The sequence below is a fragment of the Augochlora pura genome, chromosome 4 (assembly GCF_028453695.1).
Source record: "Augochlora pura isolate Apur16 chromosome 4, APUR_v2.2.1, whole genome shotgun sequence".
Taxonomy (NCBI): Eukaryota; Metazoa; Arthropoda; class Insecta; order Hymenoptera; family Halictidae; genus Augochlora; species Augochlora pura.
Window position 1 is genome coordinate 16,205,618 of NC_135775.1, and position 22,205 is coordinate 16,227,822.

Sequence of the window (22,205 nt, forward strand, 5' to 3'; positions counted from 1 at the left end):
GAAATCATCAAGAAGAAGATATCGTCGCAAAGTTCGATAGTACAAACAATAAAGAGATAATGCTTTCTAACCATTGCTCAGAATGTCTAGTAGGTCAGCCGAGGAAATGAAATAGAACCTTGGATAAATTAATCTTTTTGTTTCCAAGTAATCTGCTAGGGCTTTCTCGCAGATATTCAATTGGATCTGCAATTCTTCCAGCTTCTCCAATAGTTTTGGACGATTAGTCGCTTTCACTATATTCAAATTGCTCATCATTTCTCTTAGCAGCTCCTTAAAGTCGACAATCGGTACGTTTAATTTTATAGTTTAATGGTAATATATATGTTTGTTTGCAGCAATATTTATACCAGAAAACATGAAATACTCATGGTAAAAATATATCACGCTTTACGATATGTAAGAAAAATTATTTGACTGAAACGACTTTATTTAATGCAGATTTCGTAACATCTTGAATGCCATTATTTATTTTGATTTATCCCATAAAATGCAACAGTATTATTAAGTTTACATATCGTAAACGTTTCAGTAAAATTTTACATTTTAATAATTATACATCGTATCAAATTAAATGTATATATTACACTGAGGCACATGACATATCTTTTACATTATAATATTGTTTCGTTTATAGCGTACAACAAATAAAAAGAAATAATAAAAATATATTTTTGTTTTAAATTTAAAAGAAATAAGATGAATAAAAAATACAAAATAAGGTTTCTTAACTTTCACTGGTAAATAATATAGTCAATAATACTTGGCTATTTCATATCTTATGTTTCAAACTGTAGTTGTTTCTCATTTTTATCTTTTTGGATATTTCCGAATCCCACAGAATAAAATAATGAAACTATAAAAGATGTAGAGTACAAATGGTGACAGATGTAATAATGATCGTATTAAAAATTCACATATGAAATACCTTATTTCATATTCTCTAATTATGTTCTATTACATGTAACAAGGATAAACGAGCATTTATAAATTGTACAAGATTCGACATTTCATTCTACCAGCTTTTAAATTTTAATGAGATATTGTTACGTTGTATTAACAATTCGAAGCATTCAAACTCGTTTCCTTCAAAACCGTAATTTTTTACTTACGTCAATTATATAACAATACAAGTACTATTTAGTAAAGTTAGAAAAAGTACTTTGAAGTCTCTGTCGATTTTTTCAAACCGCTTCGACTCTTCCGGGAGTTGACTTCTGATATCTTCCGAGCCAATAAAAATACTTTCAAGATGCATCCACGCTCTCTGAACTTCGAACCAGGCATTAATTATGGCGTCCGCGTTACTTAACTTCCTTTGCCAGTCCAGAATCTCGTCCAGGAAGTATCCCACAAATTTCGATCCCAACATATTTTGTAGTTGTACCTATTCAAATTCGTTGGAAACAATCTCAATACGTTTCGCTTCCAAAGTAAATTAAATGTATAATAGATAGATAGATAAATAACTGAAGTAACAAAAAGATGGAAATAACAACAGAAGCTAATGTGAATTGGAATTATAATCGAAAAACGATTATTTATAGTGCTATGCAAAATATCCGATAATTTAAGTTTTTATGTATAGCGGCTTATGACATTTTTAGAATGCATATGAGTTAATCAGATCTACGAAATTAATTATTTTCTTATTTGTTTTCCTTGTTCTAACTAATTGTAATTTCTGAAAATATCTTCGAACACAGTAAGCAGGTACTGATTACGTCGCGTAAAAGAATTCGAGTATTTTTGTTTAATTGTAAAAAATTTACCACCTTCTGAAAGATGCTGAAATACTTTTGTAAGCCACTGTACCTACATTGCATAGTTGAATCATGTATATTTTTGACTTTATAAATGACAACCTTATAGAATTCTATTTACTCGAAATATGTTATATTTTCTCTTTTGTGATTTAGGAAGGGAAAACATGAATCACCTGATTATCTTCAAGAATTTCTACAGCTTCTTCATCGATCCTAAGAACATTCAGTTTCGTGCGATCATGTAAATCTTTGCCAAATTCAAGAGTGCTCCAAGTGTCGTGAAGTTCTTTCAGAACTTTTTCCATTGCCATTTCTTTTACCGATTTGGCCACAATGTTCTTTACTTCCTCCTCGTATTTGTGTAATTCCAGTTTCAGCAAGTCTTCCAGCGTAGTATTGTCGGACATGCTGAATACAACCTGCCGTAAAATATTTATTAATTTCATTTGGTATTTTTACTTGATATCAATACTTTATTTAATTCTCATTTTTGTCCCGAACGTTTCGCCTTTCTTACGTTTTGAATTTTAAATGTCCGATTTTCTCCAATTTTTAGACAATTTTTCTAATTATACACAAAGCGTGTCTACAAGTTTTAGTATAGATAAATCTTAGGAAAAATTGTTCGTACAGATTTGTGTTATAAATAAAGTAGTTTGCTGAATAAACTCGTTTTCGAGAAAACGAAATCGAAATGGTGTAAATCATAAACAATTGTTTCAAAAATAGTACTTGTTTAACTTATTTTTACATTGGATATTAATTTGTTTTCAACTGTTGTACGATTTTAAACAGAAATAATTTATATCGAATTATGCATAAAAATCATCGTAATATTTCCTGAAGTGTTCCTCCTTTAAATCTAAATTCTATGAAGTTTGATTTTTTCGGAAACATTTTTTTAGTGAATCATTTCTTACTAATTGCTATTAATATAATTGTTAATAAACAGTTTTGTTTTTAGCAACATTCAAAATAATACAGTATTTAAGAAGGAAACGTGCAACTAAAAAATACAATCTATATATGCTAATCAAACATTTCTAAGTGATTTTTGGAACATATGATGCAAGTATTTTCTAAACGCACACATTTATGCAATAAGTATTGATTTAGATACAAAATTAATTACCTCAGATGTCTATTTCACATCAAACATTCTACTTCTGATGCCATTGTATGGTGTTACGTAAAACTTTACACAAGAGATTTAGAAACCCGTCTAGAATGTAATTTAGAAGATAAAGCAAAGGCGTGTCGGAAGCTAATTTTTAGCGCGGTAATGAGTCGAAATGTAAAACAGCAAGTACACTGCAATGATTAACATACTACAGTCGAAAGTCCTTACGTATCCTCCGCAATTCCTCGATTTAAATTCAGCGGAATACGTACGTTCTTGCTTAAAAGCGTTGCATGCGCAGAGTTCGAGGATGGTTCAAGACTATGCAACAATTGTGGGTAAATATAAAGAGAGCACAAGGTAATATTATGGGAACAATAGCAATATTTATGTAAACGTTACAGATGTAAGCTAAAGGTAAAAAATAAATAAAACAAATAAGATTGAGGAAGACTTTTCTAATTGTTGTTATGTAGGTTACGATAATGCAAATACAACATTTATAATATTCAAGGTCGTTCGATGATCAGATTGCGTTCTTCAAATTGGAATTCCACATTTTTTCACATAGTGTGAGATCAAAACGACACAATGCTTGTAGTTTCAAAAGTATCAGCTGAAGGTTTTCAAAAAGTATCGTTTTAAGCTCGTATTTTTTTGTTTTTCCATCATATAGAAACAATATATTATCTCGAGTATAAGTTGATTTTTAAGAGACATTAACAATTACAAACAGTAAATTATTTATTTATGTTATTGTAATCTACGTAAGAATGACGAAGGAAATGCTTTCAACTTGTTTTACATGATCCACGATTTCGAAGTAATTTACACGTATTAACGAGTATGAACCAGTATGCATTAACAAGTGTGAACGCTAATTGTAAGGTATGGTCCGCTAAAGATGAACGAAAGACAAGAGACTTACGAAGTTATTAGGTACTCAAACGTTTAATTAGTAATAGCAGACCATCGAGGAAATCCAGTATGATTCCAGACAAGTTGAATAATTTCGTGAATTCGGTTCAATGGTAACAAAAACTATTATGCGACTATTTAAACTTGTAATAGGAACGAAGAATTCTAACGATTCTAACGGGATAAGGGGATGTACAGAAATGATAGTAAAATACAGTAAGAAATAATAATTTATAATACCATATATACATATAATTTGCATAGTCTTTGATTTTAAAATATTAATATTAAACAAATCCAAATTTTGCATTTTATGGTGTGTTATCTGTGTTTCTCATAGCTTTTGGCGCTTCTTTATTTTAGATAAAAGTCTGTAAAGATGTGCTCACTTATTTGCATACATTGTACCTAAATCACGACAGTGGATGAATATAATTCATAAAAACTATTTGAGAAAAACTTGAATTACTTTTAACTGTTATAATACGACGATAACAAAGTTCTACTTGCAAACTAGTAAATAATATTTTGTCATGTGTTCATGTAACGAATATAAGTACTACGTGTTTGTACATGCTTTTGTGGCGTACTGTATAAGTCTGCCAATATTCGTAGAGCTGTTAGTAAAAGTTTCTGTTATACATTCATTAACACTTCTTTCACTGTTACATCATGTTCTCGTTTCTATCTTCGAGGAGATAATTCTAACTTCCACACGCCTGATTGCCGTTTTGCTCTCATGTTGTACTTACAAGCACAACGCCGTGCCTCGCCTCATGTAATTACGCTTTGTTAGAAAATTATTGCCTTCATTAATCACGCTAATTATTTCCCAGCAAGATTATTTGCATTGTCGATGGAAACAATCACGGACTAATGCATGCAAATTACGGAATACTTGCATTAATTAGGAAGTAAAGTGTAGTTTCGGTCTGCGTCCTCGCAAATAACTAAAAGTAACCAACAATTGGTTTCCACGTGGGTATCCTGTAACATCATACCCGTAGACAGAAGTTTGTGGTTGCACGGGAAGAATTGAGTTGTTTATTGAACTCAGATATTTAAGGAGTTTACGTTTTAATAAATTTTGAAATACAAAATAAAAATCGTTTCCATCAATTGCAAGTAATAAAATCTAATCAAGTAATCAAGGAAATCAAGGGGCAACTTCATTCTTCTTTTAATCATCTTAGCAGATTAGAAATAATACATCGACGTTTCTAAAAGTTTTTAATTTTTATACGATTTTAAATTATAATAACCCAATTTTGCCATAAATGCATAAAATCTGTAACCTATTGATGCCATGGTTAGGTTTTTAAGGTTTGTTGCGTTCTAGAGAGTTTCCGGAAAAGAAATTGTTAAAATAATAAATATGAATGTAGAAATGCAATTATTAAAGTAACTAGCTTTTTAAAAAATATACTTAGATCATTTTCAAGATAAACGGCTCGATAAACTAATCTCAGTTTGCGTTGCTGGTTGAATTGGCAATGTTAATTAAGTGTTAAAATCATTTACAGACTAGTCAACGGTAGTGAAACAAGTTATAACAAATTACAATGAAATTTTCTGCGTAGTTATTAGACGTTTCATACTCTTTAATATGCTCTTATTGCAGGTTGCAGAAATCCCTGCATGTTTATCTCGCGCGTACCTTTCTCATTATTCTTCTAAACACTAGGTTACCCATTCGTTTCACTTTGTTCTACATACGTTACTCGTTTTATCCGCGCTTGTGAAAATTTGACGCGCAAACAGACACACTGTTAGGGATTGCGCGGATGCCTACCAACACGGCGAAGCAATTCGTGTTTTCTACATTCGTGGGGTAATTAAAACCAAGGTTTTTCCCCCGGCTTGTTCTACTTAACTAAAATGAGGCAGAGATTTAAGATAGAACGAAGTTCAACCGCGTGCATTTATTTGAAAATGTTACAATTACTTAATCTGCGAACTCGGACATTAATTGTACTACGTACGGGACTTCATAATCATCTGGGACAGTCCGAGATATTTAACACCATTTTTACCGACTTTTTCGATTCGTGTTTTTACAAAATTAATTTTGTAAGTGTCGCGGAAGAAGTTGAAAGATAAAGTAAAATAGGAGATGTTTAGAAAATAATTTCAAATTGGAATTCTAAAAGTTGCTTTGGATCTCTTTGATGTAGACAATGACAAATTCATATTTTTAGCAATGTCTCTTGTCACTTTTGGTTAAAATAGTGTTACATTAAATTGTGTACAAATATGTTTTCTAATATTTTTTATAACAGTAGTATCAAGTTAATATTTGCAAGGGTGTGTTTTTACCCATTTGATTAAATAGCGTCAAATTCGAACAACATAATCCTTCTTAATATTAGAATTAATTGTCTTGGGTTATCTTTCCAAAAACATGACAATTTTGTAACAAAAGTGCAACAATTTAAATAAATCGTCTTGCTCGCTAAACCCAAATTACGAACTTTTGAAGTCAATAAACTTGGTTCTTAATTAATTGAATCATAATAATCACAAATTCTGGCGTTTTCGCCGACATAATATAACTTCGATAGATTATGTAATTAATTACCTTCGTTTCAGCCATTAATTCTCTCCAATGTCTGTCTCTAATAGCTGGGTTTTGTAATTCTGACACTGCTCTTAGCGATGCCATCATATTACGAACTTGAGCTTCGATATCTGTGTATAGTTTCCATCCACGTACATCTTTGTCCAATTCTGTAGCAGCATGTATGATGCATTATACAATGATGAAATTTAGGTTACAACATGAAAACATTGTTATGAGTTAAGTACGAGATGCACTGTTATTACGCTTAATGTCTATTAGTGTTTATTTGTACTTTATGGTACCAATCTACGACATCATAGATCAGTCATTTGAACATAGTAAACGCAATAATAGTGGCGAATACATTAGTTTTCTTTATAGCATTTCAATGTTAAATGGGTATTAGATATGATTGACCGATGTTCTAATTTTGACTTACAACACCTAATTGTTTAAAGTATTTGTTTGATTATCAATTTTCAATTTTTCTTTTGACACATCTTAATATTCGAACTAATCAATAACATAAACGACATCATAGTTTAAAATATCTTTAACTTTGGTACTTGGAAATTCAGATTTACTTTTCTAGTTGAAGAATGACTAAAAATAAATTTAGTTATATTCAAGTGTATATTTTGCTATGTATGCTATGTAAATGTGCCAACACAAGTACAAAGATATTCCTTTAACACTGAAGCTACCGAACTTTGAAAGTGACCAACGTGAGTTACTATTACGTCTACAGTCCTCACGCGACAAGAAGGCATCTTTGAGTTTACGTTCCCCCTCTTAATAACTGCCATACTACCGCAACTATCGCTAAGAGGGTTTAACCCTTTGCAGTCGGAGCCATTTTAACTGGAAATCCAAAATATTTCTTCAGACTTACACGTTTCCATTTGATATAACCTGGAGCATTTTATACATTATAAAATTGAATTTTATGACTTATGTAACAGATAATAGCTCTTAACAATTTTTTAAATAATAGTAAATCTGATAAAGATTATTTTAAAACGTGGCCTGATCATTTTTAGAGGCGCCTGAGAGTCGCCATTCGACCGCAAAGGGTTAAGTGACTAAGATGATTGCACAGAGAGTGGATACATGAATACAAAGTTGACTTCTTGTCGCGTGGGGACTATATTTATAACAGTTGGTATTTTTCAAATACCCAAGTAACTTGGCATATCAAAATTACATAGTATTTAGTATATTAATATATGAAAGAAATTGGAAATATTCTCACGTCTTAATTCCCTGAGAATCTTTTTGCACTCTTGGTCCATCCACTCGATGTCCAGCTTCTTCCACGTAGTTTTCTTCCATTCGTTCAAGCTAGTACTAATTACATTCACGTAATCCCATAAAGTCTTCAAGAGTTGCATTTCCTTCTGCACTTGCTTGTTCACTTTAAATTCGGGCATTTCTTGTTCAAAAATGACCGTCTGATCTTTCAAATTCTTCTCTTCGCCCAAAAATTGCACGACTCCTTCGCGAATTTTGTTCAATTTCTCGTACGGATCGGTACACTCGGGACTAACAGCGATTAAAATGTTTTATGTTAAACGAATAATTCTATGTTTTCTGAAAATATCTTTTCAGAAGTAAGTCAAACCGAATTGCAAGTATTGTTATTTAATACTACTAGTATCGAGTATTTTTATTTAATAATATCAGTATACTAGAGAATACTATTAGCACTACTTTAAAGGAATGCTGTCAGGATTGTTTAATGGAATACTGTTAGTATTATTGGATAGAATATTATTAGTATTATTTAATAGAATACTGTTAGTGCAAATTTACTCGAAGACAGGATTTTTGTGGAATTCGTCGAGGAAACGTTGCTGTTTGAAATCATAGTAACTCAGTCTCTTCTTCAGAAGTTCAATTTGACGGGTCATCAAAGGCTGCACAACCTGTTTCACTTGAGCAGATAGTTTTTTCAACGACTCCCAAGTATGGGGTAGCTCTGTCAGCCACTCGAAAATTTTCGGACTTATAACTACTTGATATTGTTCCAGCAGTTCTATTGTTTTCTGGAATACGACAACAAATTAGAGATAATATAATAATTAAGAATGAGATTTAATTTTGTAGGGTCGTCGATTCGACGTTCTAATATTCAAATATTTTAACGTTATGAAGAATAGGCATATTTTACAGTTTCAACATTAATATTCGTTGTACGTCAGCTTTTACTAATATTTGTATTGTTATCAAAAAACTGTGGATCTTTTTTAATTAAAGATCTTTATAAACACATTTAGGGTATTAAACTCGCTTCAGCTTCAGCTATTGCATGAAGTGGTAGAAAATGCATACTGCTGTTAAAAAAAAAAAAAAGTTCAAACAAAAAGAAGCAGATTTACTGCATTTTTACGTAATATTTATTTTATGGTGTCTTTTTGTTACATTGTTATTAGGTCTACAACTAAATTCTCGCTGTTTGCCTATAGATGGTTCCAGCAATAAGTACTGGTCGATTTAGACGTAACCAAAACCTCATGAACCAAGCTTAGACATCTGGCAAACAACCCCCGTTAACACGTTAGTGAATTTGTTTTGGCGTCATACACTTTTGATTGTGTAAAGATGTCTGGTTTTGAGCCAAATAATCGTCATTTGCGGGAAGTGTTGATTTTCTTATTTCATTCGAAGAAAACGGCGGCTGAAGCGCATTGAGAGCTCCACAAAGTTTACGGAGATGCTGCTCTAAGTGAAACAACGTGCCGTGATTGGTTCCGTCGCTTCAGAAACGGTGATTTCAATGTTGACGATCGCCCGCGTGAAGGAAGGCCAAAAACGTTCGAAGACGCTAAATTGTAGGTATTGCTTGAGGAGGATCCGTGCCAAACGCAGGAACAACTTGCTTCAGTATTAGGAGTTACCCAGCAAGCCATTTGCAAGCGACTGCATGCGTTGGAAATGATTCAAAAGCAAGGAACTTGGGTTCCAGAGGCACGAAAAGTGATTCTACTGCATGACGGCGCTTGGTCTCATGTTGCCAAACCCGTTAAAACCTACGTGGAAACGCTCAAATAGGAAGTCCTACCCCACTCGCCATATTCCCCAGACATTGCGCCATCCGATTATTACTTGTTCCGTTCGATGGCACATAGTCTGGCTGATCAGCAGTTTCGCTCATATGAAGACATCAAAAAATGACTTGATTCGTGGATAGCCTCAAAAGATGAAGACTATTATCGCAACGGTATTCGAGCTCTGCCAGAAAGATGGACAAAAGTTGTAGCTAGCGATGGGCAATACTTTGAATGAGTCATTTGTAACAATTTTTTCACAATAAAGTTGCGTTTTCATACAAAAAACAGCGAGAACTTAGTTGTAGACCTAATATAATAAATTAAATTTTGGAAATATGTTGCCGGAAGAAATTTCTGAATTCTAGAAAGTAATAAAATTACAATAACTTTTAGTTATAATATTTGCAATTATCAAGCTGAAACTAATGTGTACCTTCAACACAAAATAGTTCAGTCAAACCAATTGTTTATTTTAATTTCGTAGTATGCAAAAGGTAATAATTTTTTAATGAGTAATATCGAGTTTAATGACAACTTTTTCGCGCTGCTCAGACCGTGTAATACTTGAATAACATTAATTATCCATTATTAAATTCAGTATAATTGAACACAAAGAAAATATCAATATAATTGTATGATCGTTATTTTATGATTATCGCGTTACCTTGATAGGATCAAACATATCCTCTATCTCAAATTGCCGATCTCTGATTTCTTTCAAGTAGGAGATAGTCACTAAAAGTGCTTCGTAATCATCTTCTTGAATTGATTGCGAGAAATTCTCCATTGCCGCTTGCAGAAACTCTGATAACTCTTGCAATCTGAAATGATCAGACAGGGTTATTAAGGTAATTAATAGATTGCGAATTTTAAGCATTAGCGAAAACGCGTGTACATGAATTTAAAGAGAGACACTCAGCAACCTTAAACACATTATCATACTAATTGCAAGTGATTAAAGTTAATATACAATATTTTACTTTGCATAAAAATCCGCAGTGTAGTTATTAGATGCACGTAGATCATAATATTATAAACCCTAAAACTCTATTATTTGCTCGAAGGTCTCTTAGAGAGTGCAACTCATTTATTAGAACTAGGTTTTCAACCTTAAAGCTATAAATAAATGTTTAAAACGTAGTTGCGCACTGCAAAGACAATACAGCAAATAATATTTATACGTCTCTATAAGTCTCTATTGTTGTGTATTCATCTTCGTAAGCACACGATCGCTCTCCGTTAATTTTATCAAAATGTAATCCTCGAGTGCAATAAAATCGTCGTAAAACTTTCTACGACGAAATCAGGATGCGGAAATTATACCATTTGGTTGCGACCGTACAGATAGCTTGAAAAGTTGATCGTGGTAGAGAGTTCCAGCGAATCGTGACCAAACTAATCGTATTGTTTGCAAAAGACGTAACATAGTTCGATACGTTGCCGGCATAACTATTCGTGATTAAACATCCAGGTTTGTCTATTTGATTACGCAATTCTATATGGAAACGATGCCAAACGGCGCGGCGTTTGATCACATAGTAGTTTGAGTGAAATCGGTTTTACTTGCGGCTAAAGGTCAGCGTGTGACTTAGATACACAAGATATTTTCGGATAAAATGTTTCAAGCTATCCTGAAATGTTGAAAGTTGAATATTATTATTAAGCTGCGGCTCTTTATGTCAAACAACAAATGTCTGTGTCGATTGCAAGACATAAAGGACACGTGCAATTTGTTATCTTTCTTAAATAATTTTAGGAAGGTAAAATTATTGCGTTCGCGTCGTTAGTTTTCATTAATCATTCCACTATTTTATATTTCATCTATTTATTTTTTTTATAAATGCAGTCTAATAATTATATCAAAAGTGAAAATAATTTAAACTTGATTTGTTTTAGTGAATATACAGGGTGTCCCGCATACTCTGTTACGAGGTGATGTGTATTTTTTTTTTATAAATATCGAAAACGATAAATTGTTCAATTCAGAGACACGTATATTGTAATGGGAATAATTTCTTCCTCGCCATTTTTGTTGTGAGATTCAATTTCTGTATAAATCAATTTTTATCTGATATTGTCGAATGAAATTTTATTCATTAGCCTTTATCTTTTATGAACTATTCGAATAAAATTTTGCCCTACCAGTAGATAAAATCTATAATTTATAGTGTTATAGAATATTTACAACAGTGAGAGAGAGAGAGAGAGAGAGAAAATTTTCACAATCGTTATTCAAACAAAAATAACATAAAAAAAGTATTAAATATTACTTAAATGAATAATGAACATTATTTATTATTAATATTTTTATACTATATATTACTAACTATTTATTATTTATTATTAATATTGTTTAATATTGTTATTTTGATTACGATTGGAATAATTACAAATGCAGCATTATTTGCAAGCCAAAATATTTGTAACTACAATTATAATAATAACGTACTGGGTAGTGATACGATTGACCAGGTAGTCTTTCAACACGTTGGCCCACTTGCAAACGATATTCAAGAGAGTTTGCTTGAATGGTTTCACGTCCAATCTCAACCACTGAGAAGCAATATACTCGTTCGGTATTTCATCGCATTTCTGATATAAGTCCATGAAATAATCAATTTCGAGCTTAAAATCTGCCAAATCAGGTTTTTTCGGTTTCAGATGTTCCGGAATGTAATCCGGATGTTCAGCGATCATCTCTCTATCCTCGATCGTTACGAACTGACTATACTGGAGGAAATATTCTAAATATTCCTGTCTGTTGTCTGTCCACAGCCAAGAGAACGCTTCGTATATCTACAAATAATTAACAAATTGTTTTATTTTGTCATAAAAGTTTTAAGTGTCGTCGATAGATATCTGAATTATTTATTTATGAGAAAAATTAGCACATGGGCAATGCGATAATGAAAATAGTTGATGATTTTAAAAATACTGTCATATTATTTACAACTTACTAAATTTATTAAAAGAGGAAGTGTATTTTTATTCGACTTCTGTTAATTGTAATCGAGACAGACAATTTTTATTTTGCATAAAGATCCGCTGTCTAGTTACAAATTTTGCCCCATTCACTTAATATACAAAATTAATTATAAAGTGTCCAATGAAATTTAGACTTTCACAATATAATATTAGTTATGGTTTCTGGATCATCATTTTTATTAAACAATATAGATTAAAAATTACTTCTCTTTCTGCAAAAATTGTGTACTAATTTATTTTACCTGAACGTGATCCTTAAGATCCGCTAAAGCCATTTTTACTCTATTGCACGTTTCTTCTAACATGAAACTGATACCAAATTCATCCGCCACGTCTGTCTGCGAAAACAAAGATTGATTAAAAATGTGGTAAACCTAAAATTACATCACCTCTTAGATATAATTTAATTTCTATGAAATTTTCAACGAAAATTACATAGTCAAGTAAATGACACAATTATTCAATGAATATATCTAATGTTACGAAGATCTACTTATGTTTATTCCTTAACATTAAGGGTCTTCCGAAATAACGACATTTAAACTTAAAATTTTTACTTATATTATAAAGAAATTTTGAAAAAGTGAGAAAAATACCTGAAAGTCTAAATAGATATTTTCATAATGTAATTCAAAATAGTTAATTTTAGTGATCTGTAAATTTAGTGTGAAATATGACAACAATTTGTTTGTATTTTCACGAGTGACCTCAATACCTTATCTCTGTTCCATTTAGTAATAAAAGTTTAATGTTCCATGCTTTTATTATTTTATATATTAGCTAATGGTAAATGTGAACGGACCGTTTGTTTAAAATTAGATGAATACATTTTTTGTGCTTTTCATTTAGGGTTTATAAAGAGCACATTATACCAGTTATTTTAATAAAAATTATAATATTGGTTAACGGTTAAGATAGTATACCGCATAATTTTCTTGTTCTTCTGCAATTTCCGGGTTTACACGAGGTATAAATATGCCCATTTTCATCATATCAAGCAACAGGCTCTCGAAGAAGGGGTAGAATCCATCAGGATCGTCAATTTCAATTCGTGGTCGGAAGTTGATGCTAGGATTCTTCCAGATTCGTTCAGAAAAGAATTAAATGTGCACATTCACGTTAATTGGAAGTAGTGATATTACAATAATCAAAAATTTCGTAGCTTTCGAATGTCCATAAAGTATAGTCCGCGCGTAACAAGAATGCACCTTTGTGGTTACATTCCCCCTCTTACTATTTGCTCCACTACCGCAGCTATCAGTCGAAAGGTATTGGTCGTAAACGCTGACGAAGAAAGACGGAAGTCTTTAGCGACCAATAGTTGCAACACTGGCGCAGTTAATAAGAGGGGAAATGTAAATAAAAAGATGACTTCTTGTCCTGTGAGGACTATACATGTACCTCTAAATGTAGCTGTATCTCGAACAATGGATACATGTCGCCTTCGGGATCAGTCTCATCTAATATGTAACAGATACTGAAACAGAAAAAAATAATAATTTTATGGAATTGCATTCTCGCGATTTAATTTAGTTTTGCTTGCTGCAACAAGCATCGGATGAAATATAGTCGTGGATGAATATATGCGGACACCTTTAAAACGAAATAATTATTCTGGAACTAGAACAAACGAATTAAATTTTTTTAATAATAGGAGGACTATTTCGCTGGATAATGCGTAACAAACTTGTTTCAATGTTACAATTCGATCGAATGAGAAAAAGAATAAAAATCGCGCTCTTCAACTTTTTAATCTAACTTAATCTTAAAAAATGTATTCTTTAAATTTTCGACATGTGTTTAGATAAAAAAGTTAGAAAGCTTCTATCATCTTCAAAAAATAGAAATTGTTTGGTCCAATTTAAAAAATGTTATTTCCTTCAAAGAGAGTGTCTACATGTATTCGTCTATGACTGTTTAAAATCGGTTCTGAAAATAGTGAAGGTACAATTAAATAGAATCAATCAATCAGTTTAACTATTTTTAACTTGACAAGTTATTGGCGAAGAGAAACACAATTATGTACAGTCTCCGCGTTTCTAATTGAAACTATATTTTTCATGTTATAATTCCCACAATTATAATATATTGATTGACAATAAATATATTGTCATGGCATAATTATGTTTCGTTAAAGATACTGTATAGAATAAATTTGAAATGATTGTCCAGCAAATTCTGACCATGGCGTTGGATTGCATTCAATAATTTCATGTTTTAAACTAATAAAAAAAACACTCCAATTTCATTAACTGCGAATCATAAATCAAACTCAATCTAACCATTAATATTAGAAAGGAGATACGTTTGAAACGTTATTGGTAATTTTAATTGATTATGGATTGGAAATTATATCCTCAGGCTACTTTCTCCTATTATCTTGGCTTGATTAATACAGTTTGAAGAACGTTTCTCACACTGTAAATTCAGAAAAATAAGTATCAATCTATATAATTATCACACACGTCAGTGCAGCACATAATTATTAATATTTATAAATTAATTAATAAATATTTTAATTCTGTACACTACATTATATATCTTCAAGTTGTAATTATAATTGCAATATCAATTATGTATTTGTACATTATATATCTAGCTTTATTTTATTTAAGTTCCTGATCGCACGAAAAAATAAGAATGTTTTTCTATTTTATAATATAAATTCTGAAATAATCACTTTATTCCTAATAAAGCGCGAAAAGTTCAGCATTTTCGCAAGTTAGGATCAAAATAAATAACCTTGTGGAAACAGCCTGAATGAGACCCTTCGAAATTAAGTTGTCAACGTAAGTGAGATAGGGTTGCCATTTCTCACGTCGAAGTGCTTGCGTTTCTTCGTCAACTTCTTCCTCTTCCTCTACCGCTTCCTCTTGCTCCCCTGCTAATTCATCTTCGATCTCCAGCTCGGTACTATATAATTATCAAATAATAATTTCTAGTCCATAAATATGGTACAATAAACAATGAGCTCCTTAGAAATTGTAACACCGCGATCTTTTACACTTTTTGAGATATTTAAACAAAAACTTATATTTTTATATTTCTATTTTCTATTATTTCTAATACAATAAATATACAAATATAGCTTTTTTGTTGATTTTATATAAATATCCACAAAAATGTAAAAGTTATCTTGAATTTATAATTATTTACAGCACTGTAGGTGGCCTCTTTCAACTGAGACATCCCGTACATTTAAAAAAAAAAAAACTTAACGAAACATCATATTTGTATATTGCTATCTTAGAAATAATAGAATATAGAAATATAAAAATATAATATTGTGTTAATTTTTCGTTTATATAACCGCGAAATTTACGTATAACGAGAGCTTAGATATCACATATCTCAAAATTACAAAAAAAGCAAAACTTTTTTATTTTAACATTTATTCGCGTTGTCAAAAAAAAATTAAAATTCTTAAAGCTATGAAATTACTTTGTTCATAATCATATTAGGTCATTAAGTATGAAACACATAGATTTTGCAGTAAGATTCTAAAGTAAAGTTTGCATTTCATACCTAATGAATTAACACAAATACAACGCAGAGTATTGTTCTTGCATATCAATTAACTTTTTAAAAAAAGATTACATTTTTAAAGGTTCTAATCATTTCACCTTGGCGAATCTGGCACAAGTTCATCCAAAACCTCTGACGACTCCAACATTTGAACTGTTGTTTTGCCATGGAAGAAGATACAAATTTGAAGAACACATTGCTGAATTTGATATAAGGCGGACAACTCATGTATTAAATTGAAAAAGTCGAATATATTTGAAAAAACGATGACCTGAAATAATAGGGAAACCATTTGCTGCGAACAAATTTCAACGGTCTTACGCATGCAATTAGCGTAGAGATGGCTTTGTACCGAACTCAAAGATTGTATTAGTCGTTACATATCATACCATTGTCCCATACTAGATAAAAACAAATTGAGAAGAAAAAACAAATCGTATGAATTTTTTTATATAAAATTTTTGATTATTACCTGATTTTAATAAGGCGCTATACCTAAGATGTCCACCTTAAATACGAGCTTTTAAAACATGCCGGAATTTCTATAAACAATTGTGCAGAGAAATAAACATTTCATAACAATGATACCATGATAGTTTACCATCGCTACCGTTTGTTTCATCCAGTTCATAATATGATTCTGGCATCAAGTTGAAAAATAATTTATAATTTTCCTCCAAAATTCGAGCCAGTTCATCGGCAGTGTCTCCGATCTCCGTGAATCTCTCCTCAAATCTATCATCTTTGTCCGCGATTAACAATAAATTCTCGTCCCTCGCGTCTTTGCGATAAAGTACAGGCGTCATCGCCCACAGATACAGTCTGTCCATAATATTTTTCAAATTGTCCTGCGCTCGGAACAATCGGATGTGCAGCCTTTTTACCATTGCCAACAAATTGTCCACATACTCCCTAACCTCTAAAATGTATTTAATTTTCAGACGTGCAATCTCGGGAATTTAGATTCTGGTAGATATAAAAAGATACAACGTGCAATAGAAAAGAAATTAAATGTTTGCATATTTGAAAATTATAATGATACTTGATAAATATATTCGAGAGACAAATTAAATAGAGATAACTAAGAGACTGCGAGGAACCATTAAAATTATTTATGTACATTTCTACATGTCGCATTCTAAACAAACTGTGGATTTGATGCATTTTTGGTAAAAATAAGTAGACATGCAGAATAAATAAATTATAATAAATAAAACATATAGAATAGTAAAAAAGTTAGGAACATAGAATAATTTAAAAACAATGAATACACTCTTTGTACAAGTAACTAATTAAGACATTGCACTATTGGTTATAAATCACTAATACTTACATACCTGGAGAATTCCAGTCATAATTCTCTTGGCCAAAATTAATTAAGTTGTCAATTTCTTCGACGTCTTCCTCTATTAATTGATATTCTACTGGAACCGATTCGGTCCGTATTCTATTGTACCTGGAAGACAATCAATTTGTAGCCAAACTATATTTACATACAAAGTAACGAATCAGCCAGAGTACATATTACAGTATCTACGCAGCAGTCGTATACTAATTAATTTCTCAGATGTTTAAATTTTCAGATTTCAACCAAATGTAAAAGTCAAATTGGCTACTTATGATGTTTCCATGTAGAACTGAGTGGAAAAATGAATAATTCAATTATTTTGCTTGATGCAAAATTACAACTACATAGTTTCATTACATAGCAACATTACATAGTTTCTGTTTCAGAATTAGAAATATAAATTTTAACTTTCGTTTAGAATTATTTCGTTTCTTGCGTTATTATATGTTAGACCAGAGGAAATTGCAGGATCAAGAATTTGCAGCATAAATTCTTTTTATGACAACGATTCAAAGTTAAATCATTCTAATCGAAAGTTTCAACTCGTATTATCCGCATGTATTTGCAAAAATCCGTTACTTCGTTTTCATTGTTTAAACAGTTAGTTAAACAAGCGTTTCGGTTCTCGATGCTTCATACGTTACAAATCCTACAAAGTTGCGCGTCGAGTAATCCGAAGGAACTGTTGCGTTAGAAGAGACTAGCGAATAGGAGCGTAACGCTTACCAATTTACAATCAAGTTGAGATCGTAAGTGCTCCTGAAATAGAACTCGGAACGATCGAAAAAATTGATCGCCTCTTCTGACAGATCAGTTCTCTTCATTATGATCATGTAGCGAATTTCCCTCAGCAAATTCGTTAATTCGATATCGAAATTCAATTCCAAGAGCTTGTCCTCCCCAACTCTGAACAATGGTTTCGACAAATGAGTCTCAAGAATTTCCGGTACTGTTTCTGCCCACGCGTTAAAAATTTCCATCTCCTTCTCGACGATGAGCGACTTACAGAAATCAATAAATTAATTACATTAACTATTGAATATCTATTACTTCTTATGTTACATCAATTATTTTATGGACGGCTTTAATATTGACGAATTACTACTGTAATAAAGTATTACGTAATAGCATAGGCAATTAAATTTGTTATAACTGAATTGCATTTATGCTAAATTGTATAGCTTATTTTAACTATTAATTGGTAGACTTTTATAAGATAATTTACAAGAAAGAAAAAATGAATAAAGAATATAAGGTGCAATGTTTATTATTGCTAGCTTGCAAATTTATTAAAGAATGGAACCAAAAAATACATGGAAGACTGAAATTAAAGAGAAAATCTTGATAGCACCATTTTTTTCAGTTATGATTTGCATTGTAAAGAATCATTTTAATAGCACTATCCAACGTTAGCTCTTATGGATTTTTATGCGTTAATAAATGGAATTAGGCGTCTCGAGATTATGAATATATTATCTACAGTGCAGACAATATAGATCTCCAGATTTGATATTAATTACTTCGAGTTCTTGGTATTTGCTTTTGAGCTCGCTTTCCATTTTCGCCGTAATCAGAGGGTGGTCGCATAATTTCGCGAATTCGACCGGAAAACGGATTCTTTCAAGCAATTTCATTAACAGACACAGAGACCCAGCCACAGGAGGAAAGTATTGATTCACAGTTGCACGTAACGTTTGTTGATCTCCTTTAACGAAATTCTGATCGAACAAGATCTACGAAACAAAAATATTTCTTTTAACATTCAGCAAAATAATCAGGAAGAACGTATTAATAACATCTAATCCTCATTTAATGTAAAGAAATTTTTTAAACATTTTCATTATGTTCTAAACAAAACAATCATTTCCAAATTAATTAATTTCTAAATAAAACAATATTGCAATATAAAAATGTGTTTACACTACGTTATAATATATGCTTTTAATTGAATAAGAAGTATATTTGTTAAAATATAAAATTTTAAATGTTAACGATGTTGCAAAATTTGTTTCATCCTTGTCAGCCATTGTATAGGCAGCTTATATAAATTATACAAACTTTAGACAATACTGCTTCAATTTATTTTCATTCTAATGAGATAATGTTCCCTGTTTTAAATATTTTCCATTAACATAGTGATTTGCATATTTTCACAATGGAAGATAAGAAAAATATAAACATCAAATAGAAACGTATATAAAGATTTATTTCCCAAAGAAGGAACGTACTAAATAATAAGAAAAGAAAGAAAGAAAAGAAAATAAGTAATGTTTAGGGTCTAAACGAAACAGTGTACTACAATATAGAGTAACGTAAGGCACTATAATATAATAAAAAATAATATAATAGGATATAATACAATATAAATAAGATTTTCGTATTAGTCTTCACTTGGAGAGAGAATTAAAAACACAGAATGCGTGAGATGAGATAGGCATGTGCAAGTAAAATGTAAATTAAATTAAAATTTCATTGTTGCAGACATTGATGACAAAAATGAGAAGGCCAAATGCAAAACAGTGAAAACGTTCAAGGAATTTAAAAATACTATTCTATTATTTTCCCGACTGCAGTTTACTTAGCTTGCAGTTAATGCGTGGAAATTTTTATTTTTCATATAATATAAATAATATACGAGGTCTGTCCCAAAAGTATTCGATTCTGCTTGCATTTTGAAACATATCCATAACATCACCTACGAAGTAATAGTTCCCTTCTGATGCCATAATTTTCTTCCAGAAGTCGATTCACTTCTCGAAACAGTCTTGGAAGTCCTTTTCTTTCGTGGCCAGCAATTGTTGTGTCACGTTTAGTTTTATCGTTACAACCCCGTCGAACTTTTGGCCTTTCAACGGTCTTCTCAGTTTTGGGAATAACCAAAAATCACATGGTGCTAGTTCTGAAGAATGCCATGTATTGTTTTCGATACGTGCGATAAAGGTTTTGGCGAAGCTTGGTGCAAATTCATCGCTCGACCCGCTCCGTCATCGTACAATGTGTCTACTGCGTATTATTGTTGCCCGAATGGTTTCAGATTTCCGTTAACAGTCGGATGGTCGGATCGAGAGATGGAAGGTGGTGCCGAGTCTTAAGCTAAATTAGTGTATTTAAGACATTATGAAACACAATGTAAAAGGTTTTCTTTTCAGAAATGACCTGACATTTTCGACGAACTGGTAATCAGTATGGGTAGTCCCAAAGGACTCTTCTAAGCAGTATATACTTTTAAGACCTTCTAAGCAATCAGGTATTCTTGGGACAGATCTTGCATATTTCCATGAATTTTAAATTGATATCTCTGATGATAAATATGTTCTTTTCTGATATACAGGGTCAGTTCCGTAACGTGATGACCTAGAAATTCACAACGTAGCTACTTGGACAACCAATGATTGTAAAGTAATAATCTAGGCTGCAATTTACACGTCCTATATCGTGAAATTCTTTTTATTTTTCCTGCAATTATATTAACCGAAGTTGCATTCGATAAATTGCAAACTGTTCGCTATAGCTGTGTAATGATCCCCAGTTTTTGTCACTTATAATGAATGATAAATACGATGATACAGATAGACACGCATCAGTTCGCGTCTTGTGAAATTACATGTTATCGAGTTGTGCATGCAAGACGTGACATCACGGTTGGGATACACACTTTTTTACGTCACACGTACAGTGCGAAACCACGAGCAGTAATTCTTCGAATTCAGAGGAACTTGCAAAGAATGTTTCACACGCGACAATGCGCGTAATGATGCGACAATGAGTGTAGCGTACACGGTCATAATTCCTTTCCGACAAATTTAAGACAACGGCTTACATACATCAGCTTCCACAAAAGAGTAAAGAACGAATTATTAGCAAGTTCATCTTAAGAAATATTTCAAAATTTCTATTTAGAAATGTATTTCTTTTATATTATTTTATCTTATCATTATTACTATTATTATTATTGTACATGAATTCATATTATCTTTTATATTCTTTTTATTTTAATAAACAAAGTGGTAACACGATCGTTTAAATGTTACGGTTAAAAATAGAATAATTCCTAACATCTTTCGGTGTTCGGTGCCGAAAATCAATTCCTCAAATTCTCAGGAAATTAAAGCAATGTAATTAATAAAACAGAAACTGAATAGAAAACTAAAAGAAAGTTAATTAACGTTATATTCCAATTTTTCCATGTCATTTCAACCAATTGCAATTTTTACAAATATTTGTCTAGTTTGATAAAGTTCCCCCATTTTCAAGGTATCCAAATATTTTAGTGTGCGTCTGTGTACGTAATATTTCTCTGTAGAAATAGTTCGCAAAATCAATTACGGACTACTTGCATCCGAAAAACCTAAATTGTAGTTCGGAAGTTGTATATAATAGCAAACGACATTTGACGATAATAGAGTAATTACGAAAACATTTATGCAAACCGATAGAAATCTAATGAGGGAACCGGACGTGCATTGTGTGCCCACCAATTCATGGAAGTACATATAATCCCCCGGAAGAAAACTCGGTACTTTTCTCCGAAGTCATTCGTTATCTTGTTTCAGTCAATTTTGCAATTAGTTCTTCTAACGTCACGTGTCACTTCTTACGTAAATTTTTACGGATGACAGCTGTTAGTGCTAAATAAATTTTCTACAACAGAGGAGCCGTCGTCGATCTCTCTGTGATCAATGTTGATAAAACAATAAATATCGCAGGAAAGATGTTATTTAATCAAAGCAATGATTTTTTCATTAAAAAAGTTAAGTTCCTTTTAATCTCTCTTATTATTTACACTGTTTGTCACGTATGTATTTGAAGTTGATATTATGGTATGAAATTATGGTAAACATATTGTTCTGTAGTTTCATATAAATACTCATGTACAGTTGCCGAGAAAATGTTAACATCGTTAGTGCAGAAACATGTTTAAACAGTGTTTAGA

The 22,205-nt window shown here is 31.6% G+C and overlaps 2 protein-coding genes across 14 annotated transcripts in view; both read right to left on the bottom strand.

Moving 5' to 3' along the window:
* LOC144469315 (dynein beta chain, ciliary-like) overlaps positions 1-17,988 on the bottom strand; it is a 51,306-nt gene extending 33,318 nt beyond the window's left edge. For 9 of the 13 annotated variants that reach the window (XM_078179423.1, XM_078179424.1, XM_078179433.1 and 6 more), the window contains exons 1-16: positions 17,852-17,986; positions 17,262-17,380; positions 16,526-16,843; positions 16,023-16,077; positions 15,142-15,312; positions 13,801-13,876; positions 13,323-13,475; positions 12,642-12,737; positions 11,864-12,210; positions 10,079-10,235; positions 8,177-8,409; positions 7,617-7,906; positions 6,383-6,531; positions 1,940-2,185; positions 1,163-1,387; positions 72-273 (exon numbers count right to left, since the gene is read on the bottom strand). In XM_078179423.1, the coding sequence (XP_078035549.1) occupies positions 72-273; positions 1,163-1,387; positions 1,940-2,185; positions 6,383-6,531; positions 7,617-7,906; positions 8,177-8,409; positions 10,079-10,235; positions 11,864-12,210; positions 12,642-12,737; positions 13,323-13,475; positions 13,801-13,876; positions 15,142-15,312; positions 16,023-16,077; positions 16,526-16,843; positions 17,262-17,380; positions 17,852-17,862 (2,848 nt within the window). In that variant the 5' untranslated portion in view covers positions 17,863-17,986. Of the gene's footprint in view, positions 1-71; positions 274-1,162; positions 1,388-1,939; positions 2,186-6,382; positions 6,532-7,616; positions 7,907-8,176; positions 8,410-10,078; positions 10,236-11,863; positions 12,211-12,371; positions 12,410-12,641; positions 12,738-13,322; positions 13,476-13,800; positions 13,877-15,141; positions 15,313-16,022; positions 16,078-16,525; positions 16,844-17,257; positions 17,381-17,851 lie in introns of those variants that run through there. The other 4 variants (XM_078179432.1, XM_078179427.1, XM_078179428.1 and 1 more) reach the window with 4 other exon arrangements.
* Positions 17,989-17,994: 6 nt separating this feature from the next.
* On the bottom strand, positions 17,995-20,129 carry LOC144468445 (dynein beta chain, ciliary-like). The gene is made up of 3 exons (XM_078177910.1): positions 19,972-20,129; positions 18,793-19,005; positions 17,995-18,273 (listed from the first exon to the last, which is right to left on the bottom strand). The coding sequence occupies exons 1-3, from the start codon at positions 19,996-19,998 to the stop codon at positions 17,995-17,997; spliced, it is 519 nt and encodes a 172-aa protein (XP_078034036.1). The 5' UTR covers positions 19,999-20,129.
* Positions 20,130-22,205: the final 2,076 nt, after the last annotated feature.